Source organism: Equus asinus, chromosome 1, assembly GCF_041296235.1.
Source record: "Equus asinus isolate D_3611 breed Donkey chromosome 1, EquAss-T2T_v2, whole genome shotgun sequence".
Taxonomy (NCBI): domain Eukaryota; kingdom Metazoa; phylum Chordata; class Mammalia; order Perissodactyla; family Equidae; genus Equus; species Equus asinus.
The window spans coordinates 148,778,848-148,799,276 of NC_091790.1; the positions used below are offsets into that span (position 1 = coordinate 148,778,848).

The 20,429-nt window shown below is 39.5% G+C and overlaps 2 protein-coding genes across 4 annotated transcripts in view; one reads left to right on the top strand and one right to left on the bottom strand.

The window, feature by feature from the left end:
- Positions 1-15,891, bottom strand: part of ANKMY2 (ankyrin repeat and MYND domain containing 2) — a 39,580-nt gene extending 23,689 nt beyond the window's left edge. The window contains exons 1-4 of one of the 2 annotated variants that reach the window (XM_044766483.2): positions 14,073-15,070; positions 12,581-12,785; positions 7,850-7,914; positions 719-857 (exon numbers count right to left, since the gene is read on the bottom strand). In XM_044766483.2, the coding sequence (XP_044622418.2) occupies positions 719-857; positions 7,850-7,894 (184 nt within the window). In that variant the 5' untranslated portion in view covers positions 7,895-7,914; positions 12,581-12,785; positions 14,073-15,070. Of the gene's footprint in view, positions 1-718; positions 858-7,849; positions 7,915-12,580; positions 12,786-14,072; positions 15,071-15,584 lie in introns of those variants that run through there. The other variant, XM_014830546.3, reaches the window with a different exon arrangement.
- Positions 15,892-16,071: 180 nt separating this feature from the next.
- Positions 16,072-20,429, top strand: part of BZW2 (basic leucine zipper and W2 domains 2) — a 59,619-nt gene continuing 55,261 nt past the window's right edge. Inside the window, exon 1 of one of the 2 annotated variants that reach the window (XM_014830550.3) lies at positions 16,072-16,352. The gene's annotated coding sequence lies outside the window, so the exon portion shown is untranslated. Of the gene's footprint in view, positions 16,369-20,429 lie in introns of both variants that reach the window. The other variant, XM_014830551.3, reaches the window with a different exon arrangement.

A 20,429-nucleotide genomic window follows, 5' to 3' on the forward strand; every position in this document is an offset into this window, starting at 1 on the left:
TATGTACGGTATATTCTACATATGGAAATGTTAAAATTTTATGTAATCAAATCAGGCAATGTTGTCCTTTTTGAATTCTACATTTTATATCATGCTTAGAAATGCTTTCCTGTTCCAGGATTATAACAGATTACTACTTTTTTTTATATACAGATTACTACTTTTAAAGTATGATAATATTATACATCTTTATTGTCTTGAAAATTATAACAATTACAGATAAATCCACTTAACTTTAGATAATATTTCCCAAGTGTCTTCATTCCAAATCATAAGCAATATGAATCAGAGTAAGTTTCTAAATGAATCATCATATTCAGTATATAAATGTCAGTGAAGCAAATGGACAGCTCTATCACAGCAGTTATTTTCTCAAGAGAACAACCAAGAAGTTTTCATGTTATTTCATAACATAAAGTACAGAACATCAAAGGAACTAAGCTGAAAGAATAACAGATCTAGCTCCACAACTTTACACAAAATATGCTGTCAACACAAATAGTCAACTGATTTCAATAACTGAAGAAACATCACCAAATTAACTATGTCACATATTTCATACATTACAGCTTTTCAAAGCCAATTCCCACCATTCCTTTCCAGAAGATTTAATCTTAAAATTACTATAATAAAGGTGCATTTAATTTAAAAATATATATGCACTTATAACAAATTTGTATAGGTGACTAATATATTAGAATAAATGATAACACTTCACCAGAAAGTGCAGCAAACATGAGGGCTGTGTATCCATGTTCATGCTGATGACAATTTACGTCAGCTCCGTGTCGTAAAAGTAATTTGCACATATCAAGTTTTCCTTTATATGCGGCATGCATTAGTGGAGTCATTCCATTCTTTAATAGAAAGAAAAAAAGTATTAATTTTACTTATTTATATTTCCCCTGCCTATGAACAATTCCTGCAATTAAATTAAAACAAAAACATGAATTAATAAAATCATCTTTATAATCTGCAGAGTATTTTTATATTCACTTCCCCACTTGGATCCTCCATAAACTGCTGAGGAAAAAAGATGGTTTTGTTACTTGAGGTTGTTCTACAGATTAGCAAACAGACTCAGAGAAGACTTGCTCAACCTCATGTGACTAGTAAAATGGCTGGGGCAGGGACCAGAACCCAAATTTACCTGTGCTCTCACCTCTACTTCACGTACTTAGCTCCTGGAGGAACAAATGAACAAGAAGATACAAACGCATTATAAAAAGGAAACTAAGACAGAATCTCAAAACAGAATGTGCACAAGGGGAAAGTTGAATAAAGAATGGTATATCCATAACATGGAATATTGTGAAGCTATTGACTGAATTCATCTGTATCTATTGAATTGGAGAATTTTCCATGAATTACTGTCAATGAGAAAAACAAGATGTGGGAGACATATATTACAGTCATATCATTTTAAAAACAATGATCCCCAAAATCACATTTATATTTTGATCATATATCTGTTTCATTCATATATATGATTGTGTAAATATGCAGAAATGGTTAGTAGTATTTAGACCAGGCTACATTGCTTAGTCTCCCATATGTGCTGGGCATATCCAATGTAAGATCTAATCTTACATGTTGAGTATCTAATACTATTTGCTAGCTAAATGAATGAGCTGTTCCCTGTAAGTAAATTTTCTCAGTAACCCAGCATAATGTCTATAAGTGCTAGAATTTCAAAGTTGTTTTGGAATAAAAAACCCTCTAATACATATAATCTCTTACATTAGTAAATCTTATAATGCTAACATAATTTGAATTGTTCTCGACGGTTCTAGATTATTATTATCAACATAAGCTATCAATATTCTCATAGGGTTGTTGATAGGAGAATTGTAGGGAGGCTGGGACCTTTCAGGTGGTCACACAAGTGTTAATTCATTAAAAATAGTCAAAGTTTGGGGCCGGCCTTGTGGGCCAGGGGTTAAGTTCGCACGTTTTCCTTCGGCGGCCCAGGATTCGCTGATTCAGATCCCGGTTGCACACATGGCACCACTTGGCAAGCCATGCTGTGGTAGGCATCCCATATATAAAGTGGAGGAAGATAGGCACGGATGTTAGCTCAGGGCCAGTCTCCCTCAGCAAAAAGGAGGATTGGTAGCAGATGTTAGCTCAGGGCTAATCTTTCTCAAAAAAAAATAAAAAATAAAAAAAAGTAGTGAAAGTTTCTTGAGAGTAGTAACGGGAAAATGATAAGGAGATTATAACTTTAGGACTCCCTTAGTTAGGTGTATCTACAAGGATAGAGTATTTAAATATTAGGGGTGGCTGGGTGGGTATGAGTAATCAAAATCTCATTGTACAGAGGCCAATGGAGTACTTTAAGGGAATGGGAATAGACTATATGGTTATTACCTTTTGAAGGAGGCAAAAATGTATTCTGAGCTTGACTAGGGTGACAGCCCCTAAAGGATGATATAACCTGTACGTAAGAAGCTAGTGTATAGCCTGGGGGGGAAGGAAGGACACAGTACAGGTGGGCAGTCAATCACCCAGCAATCCCATCCTACAACTACAAGTTCTCTAGCTCTGAGAATGAATACTCCTGAGACTGCAGAACTGTCCCATAGTTTAAAAAATTAAAAAAGCAGCTTTCATCACAATGTGACAATATGCTTAAAGCAAAGCAAATGTGCAAAGCTTTCGGGTCTGATATTGCAAACTGTCCTCAGTTTCTTATGTCGGCTTGTGTTTTAACTGTCATCTGTATTCATCACTTCTGCCCATTTACCTGTTGCCTCCCTTTCCTCTCATTTTTAAAATTTTTCTCTTGCTTTTCTTTTTTCTCTTTTGCTCTTTCTTGTTGACTAGCTGTCTTAGTACATATTGGTTTTTAGAGCCAACCAACGAAAGAGCTTCTTTCCAAACAGGTAATAAGTTACTCCAATCATATCGTTTGCTGTGCAATCTCTAAACCTGTTGCTTTTGTCACATTTATAATACAGTGTATATATTTCCTGCATCAAATTTCAGTGCTGGGCTGGATGGTCCTGGGTATTAGCAGCCAAACTTGTGATGTGACAAATTTACACTAAGCTTTTCAAGTAAGTGGGTATCCCAATTATTTTCCTATCTCTTAGTTCAACTTTGGGCTATAAGAATTTAGAACAATGCAAAGAAAATTACAAGTTCTGAGTGCAATGAGTACAACGCATTATCATCTTAGTTCTAGTACTACCTGTTATTTGCGGAAACATTTAAATGGACAAAGAAAAAAAGATGTATTAATAAATTTTGATATTCCATACAGATATAAAGCCACCATACTATAAATTTTCTAGTCTTTCTAATATTTTGAAAGTATTTCAGTGTAAATATCAAAACAAGGAGTTGAATAATTCAAAACAAGGAGTTGAATAATTCAAAACAATACTGCTAATCTACTAGAAGTAGAATATTGCCATGTTTAAAATAGTTAAATTTAAAATGTCATGTTCTACAAACAAACAGACACACAGATACAGAGAAGAGATTGGTGGTTACCAGAGGGGTAGTGGGAAGCGGGGAGGGTGAAAGGGGTTAAGGGGCATATGTGTACAGTGACGAATGGCAACTAGACTTTTGGTGGTGAATGTGATATAGTCTATACAGAAGTCGAAATATAATGATGTACACCTGAAATTTATATAATGTTATAAACCAATGTTACCTCAATAAAAAAAGTCATATTCTAGTTATAAATATGGAATAACTAAGTATCAGATAGAAAAATAAAATACCTAATGTCTACCTCTGTTTAAACTAGGAAGGCAGTCATAAGGTCTCATAAAATGTTATCTCAGTGTTACATGAAATCATCTCTTCTAAGAAGTATTTCATTTTCATATTTTAACATCTCTGAAACTGAGTTGTACTTTACAAATACTAGAATCTTATAAATTGCTATCAGTCTCCATCTCCCTCATTTTTTAGTGTCTCTGAAATCTGGATGAGACTTAAAGTCTATGACATTGTAATTCCATGAAATGTAAGAGTAAAAATTCTCACCTCCTTGTCATTTCCCAAAGACAACCTTGGAAGACGTCTGCTTAACTGAATTGCATGAAAAACGAGCTGCTACAATATTTTTGATACAATGACCCTAAAAATAACTAAAGTTTCTCTCCTATAATTCTTACATCAAAGAATTAATCAATATTTGTCTATTAAGTTACAATTCTATATCATTAAATACAGCATTCATTCATTCAGCAAGTATTTACTGAGTGGCTAATATATGTCAGACATAGATCTATAAACTGTGGCTAGCAATTAACAAATTCCATGCCACTATGGTCTAAGTGCCTGGCACTTAAATTTTCAGACGGGTGACAAGGCAGATGGTGATATACTTGCTATAGGGAAACAAAATGGAAGAAGGAGGAGCGGGAATGCCAGAAGAAAAGAGGAGATTATCATTTTTAAAAGGACAGTCAAGGAATGTCCCTCTGGGCAGGTGGCACTCAAACAAAGCCCTGAAGGGAGTGAGGGAGCAAAGGATGTAAATAACTAGAGGGAGAATGCACCAGGTAAAGGGAATGCAAGTGCAAAACTCCTTGGGGGAGAGGAGTACTATGTTCAAGGAACATCAAGAAGGCCAAATCTGCCTGCAGCTCACTCACAGAATCTCCAGGAGTCTCTGGTCTTCATTCTGGTGCATCCAAGGTTTTAACGTTAAATATGAGAGTGTGTCTAATGATTTAATGTTAAGTAGGATGCCAAAGTTTGTGGAAGGTTTCTGCAAACCTTTTCTTCCATCAAGTTATAGAAGATCCATTAAATTCTCATCTCTTAACAGTTTTTACCATCAGTGGTTGTTAAATTTTATCAAATGCATTATAGTATCTGTTGAGTTAATCATATTTGTTTCTCTTTTATTCTCTAATAGTGAATTACACTGAAAGATTTTCTAAAACTGCCATCTTTTCATTCTTGGAGAAACCTTACTTGGTTATGATGTATTATTATCCTTTTGACACACTACTGAATCAACTTGCCAATATTTTATATAGTGTTTTTGCATCTGTTTTTACAAAGTGACTTGAGCCCTAATTTTCTTGGGCTTCGTACTGTTTTGGCATCAACGTTATGCTAAGCTTATCAAATGAGCTGAGTATATTTCTGTCTTTTTGTGAACTACTGGTACAATTTGTGTAAAATGAGAATTAACTCGTCTTTGAAGGTTTTGTAAAGCTTATGCAAGTTTACAGCTGTAGAAAGTAGTTGGTGTTTAAATACATTTACAGAATTCTTCCTTAATTATACCTTCTATATGAGATGAATATGTTCATTTTGATTTTTCTACAAAGTTACTACTTTCATATGGGTTTTCAGATATATTGGCTTAAACAAAAAAGCTATGACAATTTCCTTTATAATTCACTCTCTTTCTTGGTGTTTATACGTATTACTTTCTTGCTCATACTTTCCAAATTGTATCTATTTTCTTGGTCTTTAGTTGACAACTTTGGTTTTTCTTTTTTAACAGCTTTATTCAAATATAATTCATATCCCATACAATTCACTCATTTAAAGTGTACAGTATAATAGTTTTTAGTATATTTGCAGAGTTGTGCAATCACCATCGTAATCAATTTTAGAATATTTTTGTCACCCCCCAAAATAAACCCCATACCAATTAATAGTCATTCCCATTTTCCCCCTTCACCCACTTACCCAGCCCCTATTCAGGCAACCACTAATCTATTTGCTGTCTCTACGGATTTACCTATTTTGGACATCTCCTATAAATGAAATCCCATAATATTTAGCCCTTTGTGACTAGCTTCTTTCACTTGGCATAACATTTTCAAGGTCCATCCACGTTGTAGCATGTATCAGTACTTCTTTCCTTTCGGTGGATATGAAGTAATATTCCTTTGTGTGGATTTATTATGTTTTGTTTATCCACTCATTAGTTGCTGGACATTTGGATGTTTCCACCTTTGGCTATTATAAGTAATGAGGCTATAAACATTCATGTGCAACTTCTGTGTTGCCATATGTTTTATTTTTCTCAGGTATATGCCTAGGATTGCTCAGTCACATGCTAACTCTATGTTTAATCATTTGAGGAACTGCCAACCTGTGTTCCAGAGCAGCTGCACCCTTACCTTCCCATCAGCAATCTATGAGGGTTCAAATTTCTCCACATGCTCATCAATACTTGTTATTATCCATCTTTGTTACTAGAGCCATCCTGGTGGGTGTGAAGTATCTGACTGTGGTTTTGAATTGCATTTCCTTGGCAGCTAATGTTGAGCATTTTTTCATGTGTGTATCACTCATTTGCATATCTTCTTTGGAACAATGTCTATTCGGATCCTTTGCCCATTTTTTAATATAGGGTTATTTGTCTTTTTTATTACTGAATTGTAGGAGCTCTAGTTACAAGTTCTAGTTACAACTGCCATATCAGATATGATCTGTAAAATCATTCTGTGGATTATCTTTTCACTTTCTTGATGGTGTGCTTTGAAGCACAAGTTTTTAACTTTTATTTTTTCTTGTTGCTTGTGTTTGACGGCTTTTTAAAATTCTTATTTCTATTTTATTTTTCTTAATTTATTTCTTCTATTTTGTAAGTATACCTTACTCTTTTTTTCTAATTTCATGAGTTGAAAGCTTAGAACACCACAAAGATTGAAAGTACATAATAAATGCTACAAAATTTCCTCTGAATTATCACTTTGGCCACACAACACAGCTTTTGATAAATGCCATGTTTTCAGTTCTAAATAGTAAGCAATTTCTACTGCTATTTCTTCTTTTACCCAAGAATCATGTAGAATTTAAAAAAAATTTTAGTTTACACATTTTATTATTTGTCATATTTTTGTTTATTTTCGATGTATTATACTGCATTTGGTGAACTTGTCTGAAATTAGCTAAAATTTCCTCTATAAAACAGTATAATACAGAGACTCGTTCTTATCAATGTTCCATATAAAAAGATGTACTATTTTTTTCTGTTCCACATACAGTGCACAGAGACTGTTAATTAGGTTATCCAAATTTTTTGTCCCCTGAATTACTTTTTTCTACTTAACCTGTTGGTTTCTAAAGGGTGCTATTATGGTCTTATAAATTTCTCCTTTGAATTTTATCTTTTTTTTAATGAACCTCCATGCTTATAGGCTTATAATGAAGAGTAAAGCCTGGTATGCTTTTGGTGGATTATTAATTTAATCTATAAGAAATAGCCTTTATCTATTAATTTTTTTTTTTTGCTTTAAACTTTATTTTGTCTGATATTAATTTTGCTATCCATGTCGGGTAAGGGGTTAACAAAATCTTTTCCCCTTCTGCATGAGAAATTGAAGTTCAGTTAACTTTCTAGCACTAGAACTGTGCTTGTATAACAAGTAGCCACTAGTCATATATAGCTAATGGCTGCCATATTGGACAGCTCAGAATAGACACTGCCATCAACTTAGAAAGTTATTTTGGACAGCAATTGTTCTAGAAAGTTGAGTTTAGGTTGAGTCAACTTTCCCTAGAAGTAGAACTGCTGGATCGAAGGTATGCACATTTAAAAATGACAAATATTCTAAAATTTTCTTCAGAATGTGATGCCAATATACACCTAATCGATTAGCATATAAAAGTCCAACGTTTCCTACACTTCCAAGAAATGATAGGACTTTCAGTTTTAATTGTCATTTATTTGATTACTAATAAGATTAAACATGTTTTTACATGTTTATTTGTCTTTTGCAACCCATCTGCTTACATTTGATTTAGAGATTAGTATAACTTGAGAACAAATGCTAGAAAACAACGCTTCTTATTAGATTTTATATATTATCCATTCTCATAGGAAGTAAAACACTTTATTAAACTTTTTTCATTTTACCTCATCCAAACAGTTGACACGAACATTCTTGCTGGCTAACAGCATTCCAGCTTCTTGGACAGTACCTTAAAAAAAAAGAAAGAAAATTCAAAGTAAAGTTATTTATCATTAGAATAGAAAAAGACCTAACATCAAGGAAACAAACTATAAAGTGTTATCTGTAAAACTAGACTAGTCAGCTTAGGCTGTTAACACATAAAGCATCAGTTAAATACTACTTATTCCATGAAGTAATTATCCAGAAAATAGATTCATAGAAACAAAAATAGCTCCATCTTGTTTTTACTTCCACTGACCTTAGAGTACATTAAGTTGGCCACATTTTCCTTTTGGCAGTAATACAATAACCACAAAGCATGAGACTCTTAATAATGAAACAAATCTTAAAGGGCACCTAGTGCAACCCACCATCTAAAGCTTAAGTTCCAGTCAATGTAATAATTGGAGCTCAAAATACAGTCAGTATTTATGTACTTTGTCACTGCTAGGCCCTGTGAATTGATGGCATGCTTATAATAGAAGTCTGGGTTTGGAAATGCTCAAGTAAACACATCTTTAAAGCTTGGTAAGTGCCTAGGGTCAGTGTTCAGACTCTCAGACTGAAAGTCATCTAATGTAAACCTCAAGGTCAGTCTCCATAAATTTGGAAATAAGCTGTAATTGGGCCACAACTCTCAGGTTTCTCCAGTCTTCTGTAAGGCCTACTGACAAAAGCAAGCAGTTGTAGGAGAGAATGTTGCTATTATCATCATTAATAAGAGCCAATCACATGTTCTGCTGAAAATTTCTGGTTTGACTAGGAAGAGAACAATGAAATTGAATGTTCTCAGGGAAAAAGGATGAGATAAGCCTCTCCTCTAAAACGACATAAAAGAATAGAAAGCACCCCCCAAATGAGTGTTATTTCTTCTCCTTAAATTTAGAATTATAGTTCAAGAATGTGGTCAATTCTGCCAGTTTCCCAGAGTCAAAGGTGGAATGCACAATAAAGATGAGCAGGCTTCTTTCTCCCCAACCTGCTTCTTAGGCAAGCATGAATGCCCCTCAGCAACAGAGGCGAGAAGAGAACTGTCTCCTACGTGGACAGAGGAATAGGTCTGCTGGGGAAATGTCAAGTGAATGATCTATAAATCCCTGGATTACGACAGCAGCTCTTTTGTAAATAGTGCCTTTTTCTGTCCCTGAGGGCAGTTGGTATCACTGGCTGAATGGCTAAAGAACAAGAGGGCAAAGCCTTCAAGCACACTAGCAGGTTCTACATGGAAGCTTCTCCATACCTGCAGCTTCTCATCAGAGATTCTCAAATATCTTTAGAGAGGAATTAGAACAAAAACCCTGCTCCCCAATTTCACTTGAGGACGATGCTTCAGCTGAATCCCATTAACCACTGGGAATAACTGGTTATTTTCCATCTGACCAGGAGATGTTTATGCAGTAAAAGGAAAATACTACAAGGATTGTGAGCATGTCAAAGCCACATGTTTGGAGCAGGACGGGGATTACAATCATAAACATTTGGCTCATGTTAGAGAACAAGCCAATAATCCTACAAAACGTTTAGCCCAATGGCCAGCAATATAAGTTAAATCTGTCTAGTCAAGGAGCAATTGAAAAAAAAAAGATGAGATGTGCACTCACATATCAATGAACACCAGTTAGTCTTTGGAAACGCAGGGACTAGGATGAGAAAGTTTTTCTGAAATGGTTTTGGCTTCTAAAGAATAAAAATGGATTTTGGAAAATAGATGGGCACAATACCCTGAGAGGAAAAACTGGCGATGATTTCTAATTTGGTGTTCCTAATTTAATGACGTGAATAGGAAACTATAGGAGTTCTAGAATAGCACGGAAATGTGAGACACATGGCTCACGGAGACGGATTTTTATTTTTGGTCATTCCTTACTGTCCACAGTAGACTCTCAAACAGTATTTTGCAACAAAGTTTAAAAGATTAATTGCTGAAAAGAAATGAACTAGATATGATTTAAACTTTTAAGATGAGGGAATACAGTACTATAAGGAGGAATGTGAAATGAGCCAACATTTTTCTTGATTGGAGACCAAAATTAACAGACCTATAACTGATGACAGCAATATTTGTTTCCCTTTTCATAATTTCTCCAAGTTGCTCAAACCAAAGAAGAAAACACAACCCAAGCTGCCTCATTAGGGTGGGACTGATCAACTTATCTGGATGAGCCAGCATTTTAACAGAGAAGAGACGATGCTCAGAGTGATACTCTCAGTTACTGCCTCACTTCTCCCACACTACAGCCCTTTCAGGACCACTGCGAAACTGAACAAGTCCTGGAAACCCTCAGCCTCCTCATCTATGAAGCAGAGATAGGAGTATCCATCCCACAGCGTTCTGAGGAGGACTAAGGGCTTGTCCCAATGTGGGGCCCAGTGTATGCCCTCAGTGCATATTGGATTCTCTTGTTATTTTATATTCAGAGTAGCACAATATAACTGAGTGTGACATTTTCTAATATCTAGATTGGGACCATTGGTCTCTACTGAAGACAAGGAGATGTAGCCAAAACAAACAAAAAGGGAGAAATAAATTTGTAACATTTCTGTTTCTAGCAATCTATCAGATAACCATGAGATTTGGATGTGTATGAGCTTCAGTCATTTAGTGGGATCCACAAAGTGGGATGTTTTAAGGAATCTATATCCAAGTAAAATATTTAAAAAACTATTCAGCTTGTTAATTGCTATAATGCTTATGTATAAGTAAAATCATGTATAAAATATTTAAAGTGTCTAAATTTTAAAATAACAATATATGGGTATAGACAATAAGATATATAGTTAAAAACGTATTTTTAAAGTAGACATTTCTAATTATAACATTTTGAAATTGTGAATTTGTTTAAGTGTGAATTTTCTAAAAGTTCTCCTACACGTATCTATTTTTAGACTTTGTAACAAAATGACTTTGTAACAAAATATTTTACAACATTTGTTAGAAAAACATCTATTTTAGACTTTGTAACAAAATTCCCAACAAGTTGGGAATATGAATCACTGCATAAAAATCAGAGTATCTAAAAGGCTGTTGTTCTGTAAATGAAGACAATGAAGCTGATAGAGGTTGCATAACCTGCCCAGACACATAATTCATAGTAACTACATATTTTGTTAAATTTTTCTTTTCTTTTTTTTTTTGTTGAGGAAGATTAGCCCTGAGCTACCATCCGTGCCAGTCTTCCTCTATTTTGTATGTGGATCACCGCATGGCTTGATGAGTAGTGCAGGTCCTCGCCCAAGATCCAAACCCATGAAGCCAGGCAGCTGAAGCCGAGCATGCCAGACTTTACCACTATGCAGAGGGCCAGCCCTTAATTTTTCTTTGAACTCTATACTATAATTGATTATTAGCAGACCTGAATCTTTCTAAACCATAAAAATACTAAAAATAACATTAACTACACAGGACCTTAGAGCAGGATCTTTTTTAAATAGTACAAACTGGAATGAACTGAAACGTCCATCAATGTGAACAGATAAGCAAATAGTGGTATATCCATACAATGGAAATAAAGGAAGAAAATAAGAAACAAACTATTGGTACAACATGAATGAACTTCAAAATCATGATGCTGAATGAAAGAAGTCCCGGAAAAAACAAAAAAAAAGGATACTTACTGTATGATTCGACTTATATAAAATTCTAGAGTGAAGAAATCCAATCAATATATGCAGAAACCTATCAGTGGTTGCCTGGAGAGAGGGGTGGTAGGAGTGACAGATTATAAAGGGCATGAAGAAGCTTTTGGGGGTGACGGAACTGTTCATTATCTTCATTGTAGTGACCATTTTCATGGATGTATACTTAAGTCAAAACTAATTTTATGGGGCCAGCCCAGTGGCGCAGCGGTTAAGTTCACACATTCTGTTTCAGCGGCCCAGGGTTCACTGGTTTGGATGCCGGGTGCAGACATACGCACTGCTTGTCAAGCCATGCTGTGGCAGGCATCCCACATAGAAAGTAGAGGAAGATGGGCACGGATGTTAGATCAGGGCCAGTCTTCCTCAGCAAAAAGAGGGGGATTGGTGGCAGATGTTAGCTCAGGGCTAATCTTGCACACACACAAAAAGAAAAAAACAAAAAACAAAAAAAAATGGCATTTCAACAGTATTAAAAAAACCAAAAAAACCTGATTTTAGAAAGTGTACACTTTAAGTATGCACCATTTATGTACGTTAATTATACTTTAATAAAGTTGGTGGAAGAAACCTTATTACCTAAAGCCTGTTCCATAGCTTCTTTTACACAAATAATGAAAAGAACCAGTAAATACCTTACTTTCTAGTTAAGACAGCAACAGTGGTCTCAGGGATTTCAGGTACTAAACAAGGAAAGTAACAGAAGATCTGGTCACACCCTTAAAGGTCTAATTTATTTTAAAATAGTGCTTCCTCAGTGCTTAATGAAAAAGATATCTGAAGTTAGAAAATGAGTCAATCTACAAGTAACATAAGCCAGTTAAATGCACTTCAGTTATTTCAATTTTCTCTTCTTAAATGTCGTAAAATGGATGCTGTCATTAACTATGATTTAAATGGGTACACAGGAAACAGCTTCTCAGTTTCATCTGGAACTTCTTGGCATCCGAACAAATATACTATCTACAGAATACCTAGCATGTGAATTCACTCAGAAGAAACTGTCCTAAAAAGTGTCCAGAAGCAACGTGCAGGATTCTCTAGACTGTAAGTCTCACCTCCCGTCTACTCAGCCTCTGGAGGGCAGTGATTGGCAGAATGGAGACACTCAAAAATTTGCTGAGTTTGGGGCCGGCTCCGTGGCCGAGTGGTTAAGTTCACTCGCTCCGCTGCGGCGGCCCAGGATTCGGATCCTGGGCGCGGACATGGTACCGCTCGTCAGGCCACGTTGAGGCGGCGTCCCACAACTAGAAGGACCTGCAACTAAGACATACAACTGTGTACACAGGGAGTTTGAGGAGATAAAGCAGAAGAAAAAAAAAAGAGATTGGCAACAGTTGTTAGCCCACGTGCCAATCTTTAAAAAAAAAAAAAAAAATTTGCTGAGTTTATTTCAGATTGGCCAAGATGACAGGTCACACTTGGCTGAAAATGTACTGTTAGTTCCAAGTACTAGTACTGACGGATCTAGTGCTTCTCAAAGTCGGGAAATGTACCAAAGGAAAAAAATTACAACTCCACCCACCTGCTTAAAAAAAAAGTTCCTATAAACTCTGCTTATGACCTTCATTCAACTATAAACCAAAAATTATGTTACAAATTAAATGCACACAAAACTACAAAATCAATAACATTTAAAATTAATTTAACTTGACAGATGAATGTTTTGCTGAAATGAAATTGCCTCTCAAAGTGAATATGGTATGGACTGGTATGGTGCTGGCTTTGCTTTTGTTTGGTTTGTTTTCAAGTCCAGCATATTTCTAGGACTATGGGCTATAATACCTCTGCTCTGCCACTTGTTACCTGTGTGACTTGAGCAAGTTATCTAGCTTCTCAGTTCTTCAGCCTCCTTGTCTGTAAAGTGGAGATTACCATATTTACCATAATAACGGCCAACACAGAGTATTTTATTACCATATTTACCAATAATAACAGCAACACAAATAGTATTTTAAATGCTTTCCACACACTAACTCATTTCATCCTCACAACAACGCTGTGAAGTGGGTATCATTTTTCACATGGAGAACCTGAAGCTCAGAAACAGTAACTTGTCCAAGGCCACATCACCAGCAAATGACTGAGGCAGGATTCCAAGCCAGACCTGCAGGGTTAGGAATGCTGTAGCTTAAAAATAACTAGCTCATCAATATTAAATACATCAATACATGTAGAGTGCTAAGAACTATGCCTGGCTCATAATAATATTCAATAAACCTTGGTTATAGTTGTTATTTTCTCATATCTCCCATTCCTTTTCTTTGACAATACAGTGATGACCCACGGACCTTCACTTGACAAGAGTGCATCACGGACTAAGTTCACCTCAGTTCTTTTCTCATGGGCTTGAGCCAAATAAATTGCTGAAACACAGTGTCCGCACTGGTGCAACTTGACCCACGACGTGGGCCCAGAAATATCACAGCACTAACCAGACTAAATTCCCATTAATTCTCTTTCATTTAGTCTTTAAAATACAAACTGGCAGACACCTAAGAATATATCCAAGGCTCTACCCACGACCACGTACCCCTTTCAGAGACTCACTTTGTAAAACTGTTCACTGGTTTACACTTTTGAGAGAACATGATAGCTCTGGACTGTTTAAAAAACACAATTTGCGTTCCTGGTGGATTTCGTGTTGATCCATTGTCTCCTTTTTGCCCAGCACAGGACCTGGCACACGGCTGGGACTCACGTTGTTTGCTGAATTGAATCCCAGCGCCGCCAAAGGCAGGGAGAAATGACCCAGAGACAGTCGGGAACAGAAAGACTGCAGTGCCAAATAGGTCAGCGAGAACCGCGCAGAAGAAACAATAAAAACACCAACTCAAAGTCCTACAATTCTAGGCAAAGAACACATCATAAAAAATAGAGCTGCGACTGACTTAAAACTGTTCGGATCAGATGGTGTGGGCTCAGCTCATCAGCACCTGTTGAACTCAAATCCGATTTTATTTTCTCCTTTACATTTAGACTTTCCTTGTCAGTATGCAGAAAAAATTTGCCTTACTCTCTGAGGGTCCAGATTTGAGCCTGGCTACCTGGACAGAAAGAAGACTGGAATCTGGGAGGGTCTTTATGCTGCAATGACTGGCCTCTCTGCCATTCGATGGCAGACGTGGCTTTCTCACTGTTGAGCTTAAAACAACCACGTTAACTGTGCCCGCAGTCCCACACTCCCCCATCCCTGCGCCGTGATGGTTCAGGAGAAGCCACGTAGCCACACTTATGTCACCTGCCAGGTAACGGGACTTAGCAGGGAACTCCTTTGGGACGTCCTCCCGGGGACTGAGGGGGAAAACATGGCTTCTAGCTGGTCCCCAGGGCCTGAGTCTCTCTCCCTACGACCCCGAGCGGCGGAAGCGGGACACGCGTTGGGAGAGTAGGAAGGGAAAGCGCGATCCGAAAATCCCGGCGGTGCTAAGTGCGCCGACAGGCGTGGACGCCTCGCCAACCTCCTCGCTTCTCTTTGGTTTCCAGAGGCGGCCGGGGCTTCTCGAAGGAAGCCGGAGAGGCCCTGGACGCGGAAACCTCGATGCGGCAAATTAGAGACCTAGTTCTCTGACCTTATAAAGAAGCCCTCTCACTAGGAGATCCTCCACCCCCAAGCGGGGGCGGGGACAGCCCAAGGATCCAGATCTTTCGGCCTCCGGAAGTCGAAACAGCCCTTTAGACACCCGTCTAAGAACCTGAAACTACAAGGCCACTCTCGAAGACGGACCGCGGACAAAATCACTTGAGGAGTTTTGAAGAATGCCCATCCTGGGGCCCCCACCCCGGGGTCGCTCTCTATAATCTGAAGTAGGGCCTGGAAACGTGTACCTTTCCCAAAGCTGCGTTAGAGGACGAGCCTCTGCAACCTCCGCTCTTTTCCCAGCAGCAGCTCTCCCCCACCACGGGTCCCAGACTGAAGGGAGAAACACTATTTCTCGATCCCAGGCTGCCAACCTCGTAGAACGGCAGCCCAGGGTCAGCCGGGCCCAGGAGTGCCTCCCAGGCGCCGCCACGCCCCCCGGCCAGGCTGGCAGCGCCCGGCCGCAGCCCAGCACCCATTACCTTTCCCGATGACTTCCAGCAGCTCCTTTTCCTCCTGGGTCAGCTCGCCTTTCTTTATGTGAACCATTGCTCCCGCCAGCTTGAAGGTTATTCCGTTTCTTTGGAAGTATTACAAAGAAACGATGTGTCTGTATAAGGAACGCCAGCCGCAATGAGGCAACCACGATACTGAGTAGCCAACCGCGGAAGCGTTCGAATTCTCTCCTCCCGCTCCCGGGCTGGCGAGCAGCGGGCGAGCTCGGGCGAGCCGGGCCAGCGGAGTCTGCAGGCCCAGCTGCAGTCACCGCCCCCGCGCGTCATTGGTCCAGCCGGGAGGCGGAGCTGCAGGAGGCCGCAGGGAGAGACTCCCATTGGAGCAGCCTGGGAAGGAAAAACCAAGCGGAGAAAACCAGAGGGAGGGATTAAATTCCTCTTACACGCTCCGCCAACCCCATCCTGTCCAGTTCAGGTACTTAAGGACACACAGTATTTAAAATTCTCTACTGGAAGTTGTGTTTCCGGTTATTGCTGCTTAGGGCGTACAGAGGTCCCCCGCTCTCGCTACACCTCCCCCATTTCCCCAGGAGTGGCGCGGCCCGCTCCGGGGGGAGGCCCGGGAGGCAGGGGCGGTGCGGGAGGCGGGGCTGCGCCGGGCTCCGTGTGTCGATGTCAATGTGTCTGTCCTTCACTCCTCCATTGTCTGCCGCCGCCACCGCCGCCGCTGCCACTGCCGCTGCCGGAATCGCCGCAGCCCCCAGCCTCGCGCGTCGCCGCTACCCCTTCGGACAGGTGAGAGGCAACCCAGGTAAGGCCGAGGGAGCCGCGAGGGCTGCGGGAGCCGCGTCCGCCACCCCGCCGGGGGCTTCACCCGGACCGGAGCTGGCCGGGTGAAAGCATGTGCCTGCCTGCTGGGGCGGCTTCCTGTCTCTCGGTGGGGAAGCTTCCCCTCCACCCCTTACCGTCACATATACCGCGTAGCAGTGCCCCAGAGTGAAGACCCGCCACTTGCCACATTTGGCCGCCCCTGGAGACCCTGGGACTGCGAGCGGGCGGGGGTCCGCCACGCGGTGGGAAGTGGCGGGTGCACTTCGTCTCGTGCGTGGCACTGCCAGATGCAGCTGCCGAGAGATGGGGCTCTGGGCTGGGGGTGGGTTGGGGAGGAGAGCTCCCCATTACGAGCGAGGTGAACGCACGATGCAAATAGTCTCGGGAGAAGGTAGTTTTCTTTTGGCAAAGCCTCAAAACACCTCCCCCCGCCTCTGCTTGTCATCTCCTTTAGCTTCTGTGGAAGCTGTAGTAGAAAACCGGATCTGATCGCCCTGTGGTGCCTGTTAAGGATATTTGGAAGCAGTTTACACTTGCACTGATACTTCGTTTATGAGAGACGGCTTGGGGGAGGAAGGGCCTCTTCGTCGCTCTGCTGGAGTTCCCAGTCTCTTTGTAACTCAGATCTTGAGATTTATGGAAATAGGGAGGGGAGGGGAAGGGGGCGGAGATTAAATTGGTGTTGCTGTCTATATATAGCCTTAGATTAGCCTCTTAATCCAACCTCCATTCAACTGCAATATGTAGCCTCGAGCTTAGACCATAGGTAGCTGGCGGGTAAATACAAGTGTGTACCCTCCTGTGGCTCACTAACAAGATTGCTTGCTAATATGAAGTCAGTCATTTCTCCAGGCCGCGCAAACCGTAACATATTTACAGCATCAATGAAAGCTTTAGAAATTAGTGTTTATGTTTTACTGTTGTTTCTCTACAGACCAGTACTGATGTTTCTCCCAAGACCCGTCTGCTTCAAAGAGAAATATTTGAATAATTATCTGGATGTTTTTTGTTAAGCATCCCCTCCTACCACTCTTTCTCCCTAGAGTGCCATATATGAAGTGAAATGCATTTTCCTCTGACCTTATGCCTTCATTTTTTTGAAGTGTTCACTAACACTTGTGAATCCTGGAAGATGTTGATGTTTATTTCCTGTCTTTAACAAAAATCTTTCCTAAACCCCAGCTGTTTTCTTTTCTAAGGCTTCATCTTTAGAGGCTGGAACAGATCTGAGCCAGAACATCTCACATGAAAATGATTTGAAATTATTCATCTCAATGTATAACAAAGAAACTTTTGTTGAGTGATGCTTTAATAAGGATGTGGCTGTTCAAACAACAAGTAGTGAGGCTTTTGAGAGTGACCAATCTTTTCTAACACTTAGAATGCTGTTAATGCCACAGTTCCAGTTAATTTAAAAAACAGTATCATGCAGAAGAAACCCACAAACCTAAGAAAATGTTTGCTAGTAACCTCCCCTAACATGTGACTTCACATCTTACAGTGGGTGCATGGCCAGAATTGGGTACTTCGGTGCCAGTATTTCCATCTCTTGTGCCAAATTTGGGCCATGGTTACTTGAAGGTCACACCTGTTTGTCTCACTGGGGTTGTCAGTTCCTCGAGGATAGCAATTTGCTGTCTATTTTCTCGATGCTTTATGGCACCTGGTTGGTATTTAGTCCACTGTGAATACATGTCTTCAGTAAACTTAGAGTAAATGACATTTAAAGACAAAAGCTAACTTCTACCTAGAAATGCAGGTAAAGAATACGTTTCAATTTCTAGAAACAGACACATAATGGATAGTGTTCATCAAGGGGATTACCTTAATCATTTTGTACAGTGTAAATTTTTAATGTGAATAAGATTAGCTAATGAGCCTACCTTAGACTAGATTAAGGAACTTTTCTTGTGCTAAAAATGCTTTGACATCAAAGAAGTTTTCTTGTGCTTGGTAATAAAATAGTTACTACTATTGAGTATTTAGTCTGTGCCAGATGTTCTAACAGATGCTTTGTATAGGATTATTTTAATCACTGTTATAGTGACCCAGGAATTAGCCAATATTATCCCTATTTCTGCAAATAAGAGGACAGCACTAAAAGAAGTTAATTTGCCCGTGCCCTCACAGTTAGGAGGTGTCAGAGCCAGAATTGGAGCCTAGATCTTTCTCCAAAACCCTTTCTCTTTTCACTATTCTTTGCTTATGTGGCTGGCAGTAAGGGGGAAATTATGTATTCTAACGAGCTGAGAGATAATATATTCACGTGGATCAGCATGCCAAAGTTACAAAAGCCTCTCTCCTGCTTCTTTGCCCAGTCCAATGCAATGGTATCTATTTCTCTCATGTCCTTCCCGAGATATTTGATGAGTTTATAGCTTATATGGATATTTCTACTTTTTTTTTTTTGTAGAAATGAGAGCATGCTAACACATTGTTCCACACTGTGTAATAGAATTGGTATGATGCTTTGGTCTCTCTTCCATTTCTTTCTTCACTTTTTGAAAAATAATGATTTCTGAAATATCTGAAATTCTTATATGTGTCCCCTCATCTCTTTTCTGCTTCTCCCACCCTAGAATTCTGCCAGTCTATTGCAATGGATTCCTAAGTGGCCTGCTTCTCTCTCCGCTCACCCCATGCAGCTAATTCAAGGAACCATCACTTCAATAAACATTGAGCACCCATCATCCCCCCAAAGACAAGACAGAGTCTGAAAGACAGAACTGAGTCCCTTAAAACATGTCAATGGCTTTCCACTGGCCACAGAATAGAGGGCCAAGTCTAGCTTGAAAGGCTCCAACTTCTGGTCTCAGCCAGCATTTCCAGTCAGCCAGCCCCTCCCACACACTGCTATAATGTCACCACACTGCTGGTTCCCTAACATACCAGTAATTTTCACCCCTTTGTTCCTGCTTTTCTTTTTCTGGAGTGACCTCCCTTCCCTCTTCACTGACTCTCTCTCCTCCGCAGATCTTATGAATCGCTCAACTTTCAAGATACTACTTATACATAACCTTTTCTCTCCAGCCTTCAGGATCACCTCTCCCACCCCATCCAGTAAGGAAAATACAGACATTAGTAAACACATTTGTTCCTATCCCTCAGCAAATAGGATAAACAAAATCTTTACACAGGAGTTACTGGTGTAATTATTGGCATCCTCCGATTGTCTCCTATCTTCGTATGAGCCCTAGTCTTCCCACCCCCCAAATTGCTTCTTCCTCTGGATCTCCATGAAAATACCTAAAGCAGGCACCTTTTTCAGGACATTCTATTATAGTGTTTATTAATCTATTTGACCCCTTCTCCTTCCAAACTATAAATTAACTAGGACTAATTTACCCTTGTTTCTCAAGATGTAACCCAGTGCCTTGTGCCTACTGTGTGCTCAGTACATGCTGAGTTGAATTCAATTTGATCCCTAAGTTATTTTAGGGGGATTTATTTCCCTACTTGACTAATCCTTCCTGGCAGTGTGAGGTGATGTGCCACTAAGCACACACAGTCATAACCAAGGGCAGTAGGTCTTTAAGTGTTTTCAATCTCCAGCTGCTTGGCATTTGGATGAATGTTATGAACCAAGAAAAAAATTGTTCATATGTAAATGATACCAATTTTGCATACCGTTCTTGGATCCCCTCTCGTTAAAGCCCCTGACCTCCAGCTCTCTGCTTTCAGAGGGTGCTGTTTCCTTTCCATTGCAAGGGAACGGCTCATTTTTGAATATTATATCTTTCAGGGTAATCTTTTCCTTGACATTTGACTTTCTTTTCTTAGACTTAGGTACATTTCTTGAGTGGGTGGATATTTGATGATAATGAGGAATTTTGTTTTCTTTTACGTTTGAAAATAATATTGTAGTTATATTTTTAAAAGATCCCTAATCTTTCGGAGATATGTACTGAATTATTTAAGGAGGGAACGATAGGACATTGGAGGTTTGCTTCAATGTAATTTGTTGACAGTGGGGACACGGACTGAGTAAGAGTATAAATGAGACAAAGCTGACTACGTTGTTAACGACTGAAACTGGGCAAT